At 29.4% G+C, this 15341-nt stretch overlaps 1 protein-coding gene and 1 pseudogene across 1 annotated transcript; one reads left to right on the forward strand and one right to left on the reverse strand.

Moving 5' to 3' along the window:
* LOC132942549 (uncharacterized) overlaps positions 1-15341 on the reverse strand; it is an 85931-nt pseudogene that overhangs the window by 11464 nt on the left and 59126 nt on the right.
* Positions 9567-12116, forward strand: LOC132936174 (GATA zinc finger domain-containing protein 4-like). Its single transcript, XM_061002863.1, has 7 exons — positions 9567-10101; positions 10216-10335; positions 10455-10673; positions 10809-10892; positions 10957-11520; positions 11605-11858; positions 11925-12116. The coding sequence occupies exons 1-7, from the start codon at positions 10053-10055 to the stop codon at positions 12114-12116; spliced, it is 1482 nt and encodes a 493-aa protein (XP_060858846.1). The 5' UTR covers positions 9567-10052.

The following is a 15341-nucleotide window of genomic DNA, read 5'->3' on the forward strand; positions in this document are numbered from 1 at the left end:
GAGGCGCTAATGTCCACTTTTTTTTTATAGATGCCGCTGAACCCGTAGATGGTTTTCTTTTATTTCTAGAGTATGAGTCTCGAATATTTTTCCATCTCTTTTTTGTTACATCCACTACAAAATATTAATAATTGTTTTTTTCATAATATACTTTATATATATACCTATATCTAATATAGACCTATTACCTGATTTTCCAAGTTTCAATGATATGTCTTTCCAAATATTATCTTTTAATATTATATTTTTATAATTTTTATCTCCAATATTGAAAAGAACCGAATTCTCTTGTACCTCTTGAATGAGAATTTCGTCGTCGAACGCAGAAAAAACCAAAGTAGACGCCATTATGCTGAAAAATCACAACGACCGCTGTGAATGTCGCGACGACTTGTCGCGCAGTACTGCCCTCGGAGCAGTAGTGTCGTCGGTCGCCGCGACCCAAAGTACGGTCGTCGTGGTTTGTCGCGCGTTGCAAACCAGTCTATATGATTTTCGTGTAAGCAGTTACTAACGACATGTCGCGGCGACTTGTCGCGCCTAGGAAACCGTACCTTAAGCCGTAGTACAATATTTCGATTTACAATAAATTATAAACCGAATTGTTTCTAACGGACTAGTGTACATTACGTCTCCCTGATACATATCATAAGATTCATACAATTACATACAATTGTAAGAATCGGTAAACGAATTCAAAAGAAAACGACTAATTTTAAGAAGCCGATTTCAAATGCTGAAAGGTTGTAACTTTAAGGTAAGTAACATTATAATCAATTTCGTTGTTTATTATTATTTTTTAAAGATATTAATAGTTTAAACAAACAATTAAACTGTACTTTTTTTAATAACAAGATAAATACATTTTAAATACATAATTTATAAAAAAATACTCACCTATTACTGAGGTGATTAAAAAAATATTAAATAAACATAATGTTCTCCTTTATTGAAGCTGCTATAAATGGCATATTGTTGTCAACAATTAAACCCGCAGGTTGTATTTTTTGCTTTAGAAGATCTTCTAATTGTTCTATAGCGATTATTTCATTGGCAATTCCATACCTAGAGACGGCGTTTCCAGTGAATGTGCCAAATAAAATATTTTCCACAGTTTTAGCACGTGAAGTTTTATCACGCATCTTGCAAACTTTTCCGAAAATGGAAGCTGTAAGTCTGTAAATATTTTAGACATTACATAATAAATTATAAATCATAACTCATAAGACTAAAATTCATAAATAACAACAACAATAATAATAATAATATAATAATCATATATCATAATGTACAAGTTATTCCAGAAGGCTAACACCATAAAAAAAAGTTAAAATTAGAGGGTGTCTTCTGCAGTGGCGGCGCGAAATTGTGGAGACTTTGAAACATATTATATATTTTAAATACTTTTAACACCTTTGAATACTGTTTCTGAGGTAACCCGGTATTCGCTCACCTTTGGAATTTTTCGTTTACTTGTCAAATCTCTTAATCGTATGTAGTTTTGCAATAAATGGTTGATGCATTCCACTTTTTTTATTATAAAATTAGGTCCATAAGGTTTAGCAATGCGTAAACGTTTCATAACGTTGCTATCACCATCACGTAAAAAATTAAATATAAAACGTCTTAGAAGCGAGGCAAAATTAATATTATGTTTTAATATTTTGTTATAATAAAAATATTTTTAACATACCAATTAGCTGCGAATAAATAAGATTGTGCATCTCTAAACTATGTTTAAACCCATCGACAATTATGTCTGTACAATATAGCTGTGGAAGGTCCATTCCAATTCAAAAAACAATGATGAGGCCCTGGTCCTTTATCATGCTTTTTGGCCGAAAAACACACAAAACAGAATTTATTTCTCACGCCGAAAAAAATAACTTTTTTAGTAACTGCTCCAATAATACAAGCCTATTTGAAATCCAAAATTATTAATTTATTTTTTTATTTATTCACATTTAATAAATTATACATACAACACCAGATAATGCATTATAATTTGTTCTATAAGAGCATTTACTCCAAGCACCATCGGCTACAACAGCTATTTTAGGACGACCATACTGGTCTACATCGCCCCTTTCAATAGCTAGCCTACCTTCTTCTTTCCCTGCTAATAACATTCCTTCCAAAGCCATTTTGTGGGTATAATAAAACACTTTTGAGTGCATTTATTGGTACATCCTATTAGAAATTACCGGCATATTCAAAGTGGCAGAAAATTCTTCAAGTTGAGTATAACCTTGACTAGTATTTACGACGGCCATATTAGCATTTATATTTATGTTATCAGAAGGATTTTCACTATTAATATTTTCTTTTGAGCCACATACTTTGCAAGTAAAACAAAAAGTACTGCAAAATCCTTTCCTCTTTTCTTTAGTAAACTCCAAGTCACGAAATGTGCAATCAAACCCTTGATGTTTTATTGATTGAATAGACTCAAAAATATATTTAATATTTACTAATCTTCTTCCATCCAGACTATCAAATGAGCTATTTATTTCTGAACTATTATTTTCCTGCTCAACTACTTCAGTTAAAATTTTATTCACCGGAGTAGAAGCAAAAAACGATTTTGTTTGAAATGTGAAGTTATCATTGTACGAAGATTCTTCAGCGTTTAAATCGTTAGTATTATTCCTATGCACAAATAAAAAATCACAACAAATTAAATCCGAAACAGCTATTTCGTAACCTTTAATATTTTTTGTATCAAAATAAGTAATATGTGTCTTTTGCAGTAATTGGAAATAATTAGCTGAAATTCGATTAATATAATGATACTCTATACTTATCTATATTTTTTTATTGCAGTTTTTTTAAATATAATTTATGACTAAATTATTAAAAAATAATTTTTGCCTGAGGCTACCTTTTACTATTAAATAAAAAACATTTTAGGCGTTTTTTAAAATTTTATGATTTAAATATAAGATTTTTTAACAACAAAAATGGTGAGTATTTTCTAAATTCTTAATTATCCATAAGACACAATTTTGTGAAACCTTGTATTACATTTTCAAGTACTTTGACTGAGCGAAAAAAAATATTTTAATATTAATAATTATATAATATTTTATAATTTGTGATAAATAATATTAATCACTTGATAACTTAATGCAAACCAAGGACAAACATATGATCATGGCCAGTTTAGATATAAATTATGAAGTAGGCAAGAAAGTCTAGAAAAAATAGCGCATACTACTTGAAGATTTAAATATATATTTATTAGGATATAATGAAAAGGTTACTCTATTCCCCATATCCCCTCATAATACAAGCACTGCTTTAGACTGGCAAGCAGGCTCGTATATACGGGGAGTTTACCATTTTGGGGTTCAAACCCCCCTACATTTATAATTGTTTAATTAATTTATTTATATAGACTATGACCCCCCTCCCTGTTTCCGACTTTCAGAGAATCTATCACGGACTGTCGGCAGCCGCGAGCCGCCGCCGTAATAAACTCTCGCACGCACAGGCACATGTCAATACTTTACGAAAAATGAAATATATTCATGTTTGCAATGCTATAAAAACTACTAAAAGCGGTAGTAAATTAAACATACTTCCTGAAGTCCGATTGTAATTTTGAAAAAATGGTTGAATTTATAAACTTCTAGACTATGCTCTTAAGGAATCACTTTTTTGATTTAAAATTAGATGTGCCCAAAATAGATACAAATGTAATGCAATTATTTCATGTGATTTTTGAAAAAAAAATCGTTATTTTAAGGTCCTTTAAAATGTTTTTTTTTAAATTTTATTAGAGAATATACAATCTACACCCATAGGCATAATGAGAATATGTGCTACATTATATTAAAAAAGACATGAATAGGGTGATGGAAGAAACCATCCAGTGATAGCACTTCCTATAAAATTCCTTTAAAATTGCAATTGAAAATCGACTTCCTAAATAACCTAGATATTTTGTCAAAGAGTTCATACATGTATAAAAAATTAAAATCGGACATTCCGAAGTATGTGTTGGCTATACCTGATGGCTCAACCCGCGAAACCCGTTGCTCAACCCATATATACATCTATAATACACCTCTGCTCAACCCATGGGTTGAGCAGATCTATCACATACGTACACGACATTCCCCCCGCTACCCCGCTCTTCATATACCCCCACCATCAATCACGCACTTGTACGATAATCCCCCCGCCACTCTTCCCTATCAATTAGCCGCGGAAAATAATTTAAAAATTTTTTTGCCGAACCGGATTCGAACTCGAACCGGTCGCTTTCCATACGACAACCACACCGATGCGCAACTTACTCGCTTATGATTACAAGGTATATTCTATCTGATTTAACTGGTGTTTACGACAATCGTTTGCATACGTGATGTATAATTTCCCCCCACAACCACAACCACTATACCTTACAAAGGGCCGCCGCGAACGCGCGCGAGCCCGCCACCGCGTTATCATATCTATGTTATCAGTTATCACATCTATAAATACCTATAGTCCGCGACATGAAATGTGGCCGATGACCGTCGCGAACCTAGCGGCCGTTTCGCCTAAGTGGTTCATAATCTAATTAAATAAATTGCCGCGTTTTTTTAAATTAACCATTTCAACGCGTAATCAACACGGTAACTCCTAAACTCCAAAACTCCTATACAAATGATTTTATATTTCAATTTTAATAGTGTTAACAAAGACGTTATACACCATAACCATTATTTATTATTATTTTATCATTATATTATCTATTTATAATTACTTTTTTTACACCATTATGAATTTTTAGATAGAAATCAGGACCGAAAGAGTTAAACATAATTTACTAAAATTACTATAATTAATTTTTTTATTCAAACCAAACAACAAAAAAAATTTAAAAAAAAATACAAATACAAAAAATTTTTAATTTAATATTATTTAAGACATATGTTATCCGTGGTTTTCTTCGTCAATATCTTCTTCATCATCACTCCAGTCACTGTCATCTGGTAATATTGTCATAATTATTGGTTCTATCATGGTGTCCCTCATTATTTCATTTTTGTTGTCCTCGTCCTGAATTTCTTCTGCATGACGAACGCATTTCGTCCAGTCGTCTATTGTTACTGCATCTAATGCCTCGTGTGTTAACCGCTCAATATCAACCATTTTAAAAGTATTGTTAAATTTCGCTACTTGGCCCTTAACTTGAGCCCAAATTAACTCAATTGGGTTATACTTACAGTGGTATGGTGGAAGACGGATTACCTCATGACCCATTTCAATTGCAATGTCATCCAGCTCATATTTTTTTTCACGTGGCAATAGGTTTTTAACTTTTTGCCGAAGTTCAGGTAATGTTTCCAATGGATGGAACTCAATATTTTTTTCATTTAACCATTGTTGTACTTCGGTTTTTCTCCAATTACTTTTCGGATATTTGTCTCTGAGGATTGAATGGTAAGGCGCATTGTCCATGACTATAACTGATGGCTCTTCTAGATTTTTAAGCAGTTGAATAAACCACTCTTTGAATACTTCACCATTCATCTGATTATGATAATCCGTGGTATTTCCGGTATTGCTTCGAAATACCAATTTTGACCCTTCTATAAACCCGTAGCGACTACATCCTGCATGGCATACAATAAGTCGGCCTCCTTTACCCGTCGGCACCTTCAGACCACCAGAATTATTTTCATTTTGCCAAATAAGGGTGCGTGAATGGTTTTGGTTTACCCACGTTTCATCGAGATAAACCACTGGACGATCGTCTTTATTTTTTCGCAGCGTACACATTTGTCGTAAAAATTTACACCGAAGTGCGACGATATCATTCCTCTCCATTAAAAACATACGACCATCGTTACATCTTTTGTAAGTAAATTTTAAATTTTTTAGGAGCCTTTGCATTGATCGAACGCACCCATTGTAATTTGTTTTTTTTTTTACGACATTTAATATTAATTGAGCCGTTGGGTACTCACCCCGGTCGTAAAACTCGTGGACAGTTCTCCTCACAACATCGGAATCGAAATCATCCAGCTCCGAAACAGTTTTTGCTCGTTTATACCCTTTACGTGGAGAAACAAATGTAGGTTCCGCACCTGGTGTTTCTGGATTAATATTATTTTTTCCTTCAGCACAAATCCGTCTTACAGTACGATAACCCACACCACAAGCTTCGGCAGTAACAACTTGCGCATTTTTAAAAAAATCAGCAGTTAAATCTGACTTCTTTGATAATTGTTTTAAAAATAAATACACACTATGAATAATTTTTTTACTCTGACTGTGAGTATCTGAATCGGAAAACGACATTTTTAAATGGATTAACACGGTAACGCAGGAGAAAAAACAGTGTAAAAAAATAGTTGTTTACGAGCGCACAGTACACAACATACAAAAAGATAAAACACGAGTGCCATAAAACGTGTTTGTATTATGTGCATTACTGTATCCCCTACCACAGCACATTCTGCAGCTGCCCTCCAGGCATTCCAGAAGATCAGCTAAGGGTGCACAAAAAAAAACCAGTCTACTATAATGTATGGAATACACATTGCGCGCAGATGCATGGCACTGCGACCGCCGTGCGCCGGGCAGGAGGTGGTATAGGTTGAGAACCAATGGCTAACAGGTAGGGAAGCCGCAACGGGTCGCGGTACAAATCGGCCACTTTTCGTGTCGCGGACTATACTTACATACGCACTTATGTACAAACACACATACACATACATACACACACGTTATACCTCTCAAACAAACACACATTCAAATATATTATAATATAGTCTACATATAATATACATAGGTATTTACATATATCTAAACAATTATACACACATCATTATCACAAACCCCTGAACATATTATTATACAATTTATACACTTATTACTTACATATCAATAAAACGCATCATATAAATATGATATAACCATACACATACAAACTATAATATACTATTAAACATTATACAGTACTCTTCAGTTTTCATTCTGAACTTATATATACATACATACAAACACACATACACATACATGCATACATACACACTTACATACATACATACATACATACATACATATATACGAACATACGTTATGCTCATAATATAATATAAGGTACCTACAACATCACACATACCTATATACAAATATTATACCATAATATTATATACTTATTACTTACATATCAATAAAACGCATAGGTATATTTATTCATATAAATATGATATAACCATACACATACAAACTATAATATGGTATTACACACTATACAGTACTCATCAGTTTTCATTCTGAACTTATATAATAATATTTACAACACACACAAGATCAACATATATATTATATACCTTATCATACATAGGTACACGCATGCATGCATAGATACATACATTCATATCATATCACATCACATACACACACACACACACACACACACACAGACATAAACTTGTAAAAATATTTATTTTCAAAATATACACGTCGGAATATAGGTACATTCGCTTGCATTCACACATTCCTCTCCCCGACAACATACGGAAATATTAATTATAATATATATATATGTATATATGGTCAATCGTTTAATCGTTTACAGATGATGATGAGTTTGATTCACACATTTCTCTAGCACAACACACTTACACTCATATACCCATAGGATAGTTCATACATATTTAGATACTTACATAGTCGCATATTATATACATACATACACACATTCATCAGGTATCACAAACACCCAAACATATTATAATATATATGTATATGCAGTATTCATTTATATTTAGTTTATGTACATATATTCACACATACAACATCACAAACACACACACAACCAAACATATTATACAGCTTAGGTACATATCAATATATTAAGACACAAAAGTCATACTTACAAAAAACATAGTCGCAATTACGTAGATGCATTTAAACATTCCAATCCATCCACCCTAGAAAGTATTTTCACCCCCGCCATCCCTCGTCAATTACGACTACAAAATTGTAATTCCTATTAAAATACATAGATCTAACTATTTTATACAGCTCAAAGGATTACTCGACAACATACACAAAATTATATATTTATGACACACAATATTATGAATTTGTGTAACTAGTAGGTATACTGACTAAGGAGAATAGACGATATCGACTCTGAGGGTCTTGGACGTCGTCTTTGAGTATATAGTTTGGTCACTAAATGCAAAAATTATAGTATCCTATTTCGACTTCACCGTTTATATACCTACTACATTTATTTTAATGTTTGAAATAATACAACATTTAATAGCTTAGGAATATATAGCTAATAATTTAATATAGCTTAGGAATATTATATTTGCGAGTATTATTATTATTTGTCAGTGCTTAGTAGACAATAAACCATAATTATAACTGAAATGGAATCCTAGTAATTTAAATATATTATTTAAGATTCTGATATTTACATATCTGCCCCTAACCTATGGTATTTATATCTATAGGATCCTACGATTCTCCCTGAATATATTATATTTAACTGCTCGTCCCCCCGATCATGATACAAAGTTTTTTTATTTATTGTTAATAATGCTACATAAGGTTACACCACAGCCGTCTCAATCAACATTCGCCAAACACCCCGCACCAGCACCTACGCAATGTGAGACGTAGATTATTCTAATATTTATAGGAAATTAAATAGTTTATATGAAACAAAAAGACACTATATATAAAAAGTATTTTCAATTATTAAAATAATATTAAGGTTTACAATAAATATTTACAAGGTTCTTACTTATCCATTAAATGGATTATAAAATTGTATCATTATCTGAGTAACATATATTTCTCGGTATTTCGTCATCTTCTAGGTAATAATATATAAAAACGTATATGATGCCTCATCCATATTATATATCCAACGGTATATTAATTTTCATATCTCCTTTATACTTTCGAACCAACGGATACATTATGTATCAAACAACGTCTTGATCAATTGTTATGTAATACATCTGAGAAAAACAACATTCATCAAGACTAGTCATGCATCTACATGTTTGTTTGCTAATAAAACCTTAACTATTGTTAATCAACAATATTGATATATTTTAAGAACGAATGAGAAAAACATACATGTAAAAGCCATTATCACTAGTGTAATATTTATTTTTTACATTATGTATCACACCTACCATATTATTATTACACATATACCCCTCTTGATCACTAATCCTTAATCATTACCTATCACTTATTCAGTATTCTTGATCCCTTGATCCTCTGATCTCGTGTTCTATATTTTTCATACCTGTGCATGAGAAAACACATACACGAACGCGCATACAACAACTTACATATTATCAATAACCTGACCAACATATATATATATATATTAATTCATGCATGTACACGGGAAAAACACACAACATTACCAGTCACAGTCACCACCAACGAAACACTCTCAAAAACATATTTTTTCACGCTTACATATCGTCGTCGTCATGCAAAAACTGACTACATGCATAAAGTGACCAAGTGAAATAACATTATAAAATGGGTTATTTCAACCATATTATTGTATGGAAAAATTGACCAAGTGATATGATTAATATTTTACGAGATATAAAAAAGCAGTTTTGACTAACTGCAGATTTCGTAAGTATTTTTCTAGCAAAAAGTGATCAAGTTATTTAGTCACTTTTCGCATGTCAATATTAAATATATATAAAAATATTGTTTAAGCAAAAAGTGACCAAGCTATTTAGTCATTTATTACATGTGTACCAAAAACGTTTGATTTGTACAGTTGGTACTTGGTCATTAAATTATTAATAAATAATAATCATAAAAGTAAAAAATATTGATAATGATTGACGTATAAAAATAGGAAATTATAAATATCTATATTTTATAAATAACAAATCTATGGTAATAATTCACGTGACATGGATATTATTATCACCCAAAATATTATTGATAATATTATAAACTTATTTAATTATTTACTTGTCATAGTTGTTAGTTGTTTTTATATTTTATTCATCAAAATAAAAATTTAGTTCACTGAAGTACAGCTATTTAAAATGAATAATCGAAGTAAAAAGCTTGTTGCATTGTGCAAAAGTAATAACAGTAAGTAATATTTTAATTTCCTGCTACCTATGAAGTATTGCCATTTTTTCATAGCATTAATATTATAATAAAATCATAATGTTATAATTAATTGTCCTTTTAAATAAAATATAGAATCAAATAATGCTAATCCTCAAACAATTCAATCTCTGAATGTAATCAATGAATCAAAGATAGTGCATTTAGAAAATAATATCCAAGTCTCAAGTTCACAGAACTTTATTATGAAAAAATGTAAGTAATATGTTGTTAAAATAATTAGGTAACAAACTCATAACTTTATAATTAATTAAGCTTTAATATAATCACTATTTTTGTACTTATAATATTATAACTTTTTTACACTTTTATAGTTCTGAATGATGTAATTACAGTACCAAAATCAATTGACATTGATTATCAAAACTATAGTAACAATATTACCTCATACAATGATCAAGACCTGAACATACTAGAATCAACTGATATTAATACACAATCAGTAACTGGACCATCTCAGATAGATCTACCTAATAATAATCTCACAGAAAACAATAATAAAGAAACTGATACATTAATTAACAGTAATACACGTAAGATAAAAATACTAACTACCTATTATATTATTTATATTTAAATAGAAAATGTTGAAAATGTTTTATAACATTATTTATTAATTTATTTTCAGCTAAATAATATTTGTTTTTGTTTTTATACTATCATGTTAGCAGGTTCAAATTATAATACTAGATTTCAATTAAATAAACAATATTCTACTGATCAAAATGTACATAATAATAAGATATTATTAGGTATGTAATTTTTAATAATATTTGTTAAACTATTTTTAAATAATTAATATTATTCATTTTATAGATAGTAGTGATGAATGTGATGATAGTGGTGATGAATGGCAACCCTATAATAATAAAAATAATGCAATTGACTCTGATAGTGATGGTGTGATAGGGACCTGCAATGATGAAAATATTTTTGGTGTGATAAACGTTACAGAAAATACAGAAAATAAGAAAACAGGAGAACAGAATATAATTAAATCAGTGATAAATTATATTATTGATGAAATTTGCAATCAAAGTAAAGACACATTACTTGAAGCATTAGATGAAACCGTGAATAGTCAAAGTAAAAAATTGGTTAGAAGAGTAAGGGGTGATGCAAGTAAATGGAAAAAAAATGTTATTTCTAAAGAAAAAAAAAAACTTAAAAAACCTAAGGCTATTGATTGTTCCCACTGTAAATTTAAATGCTCTATTAATTTTGATGAAAGTTATAGAAATGAAGTTTGTAATAAATTTTGGGCTTTAGATTATAACCGCCAAAAAGATTTTATTTTAGCCAATGTAAATATAAAATCTGTCAAACGCCATGTCCCAATAACAAATATTAGAAAAGCTAAGGAAAACTCAAAAGTATATAGTTTTAATAATAATACAGAACATAATATTCAAGTTTGTAAACAATTTTTCTTGAAAACATTATGTAATAGCCATGGGCCTGTAGATAAAGCATTTGAAGGATTAGGCACAGACACTGGATTATTCATGGACCATGATAAAAGAGGCAAAGCACCATCGGTGAATAAATCTTCTGATGAAATTATAGCTAATATTAATTCACACATAGAAAAATTTCCTACAGTTGAATCCCACTACTGTAGATCTACATCTAAACGTCAATATTTAGATCCAAATTTATCTATATCAAAGATGTATGAGCTGTATGTGAAAGAATGTAATGAAACAGGTCAAAAACAAGTAAGTTTATCATTGTATAAAAAAATATTTTGTGAAAATCATAATTTATCATTCTTCAAACCAAAGAAAGATCAATGTTTAACTTGTGAAAAGTATAACAAATCTGCAAAACCTCAATCCAAAGACATGGTTATAAATTATGAAAATCACATCCGGAGACGTGATGAATCTTTTGCTGCAAAAAAATTAGATAAAGAACGAGCTACAAGTGACCAATCTTTTTGTAGTGCTACATTCGACCTTCAAAGTGTCCTCTAAATTCCAAGTTCTGAAGTATCAGCCATGTACTACAGTAGGAAACTTTGTGTATATAATTTAACATTATACGAGGCTGCTGCACCAAATAATGCATTTTGCTTTTTATGGACCGAAGTTAATGGTCAAAAAGGAAGCTCTGAGATTGGATCAGCATTATTAAAGTTGATATATCAACTCCCTGAACGTATTAAAGAGATTTCCCTGTATTCTGATACATGTAGTGGGCAAAACAGAAATCAATATGTTGCTGCATTATTTTTATTTGTTGTAATTCATACAAACATTGAAGTACTCCATCACAATTTTATGGAGAGTGGTCACTCATATATGGAGGTAGATAGCATGCACAGTGCTATTGAGTCAGCTAAAAAAAACGTACCAGTCTATACCATGCACGATTGGTTGAATATCTGTCGCCTAGCTCGTTCTCAAAGAAACAATAAAAAATGTTCTGGGTACTCTGTTCATGAATTATTATATACAGATATTTATGATCTAAAAAGTCTAGCAAGTATTTTAATAAAAAATAGAACTATTGATAACTATGGTGATCAAGTTTCTTGGTTAAAAATTAAAGTTATGAAATATGAAAAAAATAAAAAAGGGATAATACAGTTCAAATACAATTACTCAGACAATGAATATAGAAGTATACACGTGGGTGGAAAAGGTAGGCCTTCTAAACTTCCTGAAAATTTAAAAATGTTGTACGACAAACAATTAAAAATATCAGAAAACAAAAAAAAAAGATCTCATGAAGTTGTGTAAGTCTGAAGCAATACCAAAAGACTTCCATAATTGGTATCAAAATATTGCATTCAGCTCAAAGAAGAAAGATACAATACAAATTTCAGATTCTGAATCAAATTCTGAATAGCATACCATATTTTAGTTATTATGAATTAACTATTTTTTTTTTATTTGTAAACAAGGTCGAAAGTTATTTTTTATTTTTTTGTTATTTTATTGTAAAACAAAGTTATCTTTTTATTTTTATTTTTTGTTATATTATTTATAATGAATAATATTATTTACTGTTAAAACTAAGATTTGGTTTTAGTAATTATACAGTTTCAATAGGATTAAAATAGTTATTAATGTTATTTATATAATAATACCTAATAACAGAATTTGGAAATAACACATGTTACCTTCCAAGTTCCAATACTGTATGTTTAGACCATTGTTAATAATAATAACATGCTGATGTACATTGTGCATTTTATATTACATTATTATTCAATTTTTTTTTTTTTTGTAAACAAGGTTGACAGTTATTTTTTTGTTATTTTATTGTAAAACAAAGTTATCTTTTTATTTTTATTTTTTGTTATATTTATAATGAATAATATTTACTGTTAAAACTAAGATTTGGTTTTAGTAATATACAGTTTCAATAGGATTAAAATAGTTATTAATGTTATTTAAATAATAATACCTAAAAACAGTATTAGGTAATAACACATGTTACCTTCCAAGTTCCAATACTGTATGTTTATACCATTGTTAATAATAATAACATGCTGATGTACATTGTGCATTTTATATTACATTATAATTTAAATTAAAATATGAATGGAAAAAATGACCAAGTGCTTAAAATGCCACTTAGTCATTTTTTACCCATATTAAATTTCAAATTTTTTCAATTTAAGCTTAAAACAAAAGAAATTGAAAAAAAATTATTGAACATATTAATTATACACATTATTACAGTTTATATGATATCAATTTTGAAAAAAATGGATAAAAATTGAATTTTTCATAGCATATCTAAAAGTAAAATTGATATAACCTAAAACTATAAAAATACACTTGGTCAGTTTTTGCATGACGACGACGATATGAGAAAACGCATGTGTGCTTGCACATCAACAACTTACATATCACTCAAGTGGCCGATGCGTATATTTTATCAGCACATACGTACAACAGTCATATCACTTGTATAATATTTTTATTTTACCGTCATACACACAGGCATATAACACCACCGCCATATATTATTGTATAAGTTATAATATCGGAAAATTAAGAACTATTAACAATATCTCTCATTTCAGCAGATACTTTATGCGGTTTATTACCTAAATTTAGAAATATACAATAATTAACGGCACATCTGTAGTACCTATCTTACCAACATCTTTATCAATTTAACAATTTAAAATTTTCATATTATTAGTCATTTTCCATACAGGCTCATGCTACAATGTGCATACATGTGGGAACATACATACATTCTTGTTATTGTATGTTTATATACACAATACTATCAGGCTAACCTATCCTGAATAATATTACAGATACTTATATTTTTAATCAATCATACATACATTGAAATATTGTATGAGATTACATTAGACTAAAATCATAGCTTATATATACATACATGGATTATAGGTATATACGAGAAAAAATAAATCTCTTTAACTGTTATTATTGTTATTATTATTCGTCAAGTGTAGTGAGAATTATAATATATATATATATATATATAACAATAAGTAAAAAAAAAAATAATACTAAAAACTATTATCAACCCATCACTTAGTTCTATAGTTACCTACATGAATACGCGATACCTAGTATGATATTATGAAAACCCACATTAAATCATATATACATATTCGATATTACAAACGCCTAAACATATTTTATAGTTAACATAACTATATATACATATAAACATTCATATATATATATATATAGGTACACATCAATAAGTCATCTACATAATATAGGCATACACATATATTACTTACATAGTATGCATACACTTGTATACCTATATCCTTACATATTTGATATTCTTATATATTTAAACAGTATTCATACATACATACATACATACATAGACTCGATTATTTCAAATAATAATTCACATAAAATATTTTCGGTATATAATTTATTCAATACCTGGATTCTTTAACATATATTAATTATTATATATTTACATTAGATAGGTACATGAAATATATCACAACGTCGCCGTGGATACTGATGTAACGATATCCAATATACAACAATTAAATGCAATATAGTACCTGATCATATATTATAATTTACTCATTTTTTCGTTAAATACGTAGGTAGAATTTATGCAGAAACCTAAAAATATACTCAACAATGTGAATACACATTAAAATGTACTGATTTTGATAAAAAAAAAAAAAAAAAAAACATTGCTGTCTGTGTGTAAATACAGAAATCTTGCTAAAATAA

Source organism: Metopolophium dirhodum, chromosome 1 (genome assembly GCF_019925205.1).
Source record: "Metopolophium dirhodum isolate CAU chromosome 1, ASM1992520v1, whole genome shotgun sequence".
NCBI classification, from domain to species: Eukaryota; Metazoa; Arthropoda; class Insecta; order Hemiptera; family Aphididae; genus Metopolophium; species Metopolophium dirhodum.

Bases quoted from the DNA above. Each gene is read 5' to 3' on its own strand.
- LOC132936174 (XM_061002863.1), top strand. From the start codon at position 10,053: ATGAATAATCGAAGTAAAAAGCTTGTTGCATTGTGCAAAAGTAATAAC. The intron at 10,674-10,808 runs GTAAGATAAAAA...CTATCATGTTAG, and splicing joins ATTAATTAACAGTAATACAC to CAGGTTCAAATTATAATACT. The intron at 11,521-11,604 runs GTTTTAATAATA...ATGGGCCTGTAG, and splicing joins GGAAAACTCAAAAGTATATA to ATAAAGCATTTGAAGGATTA.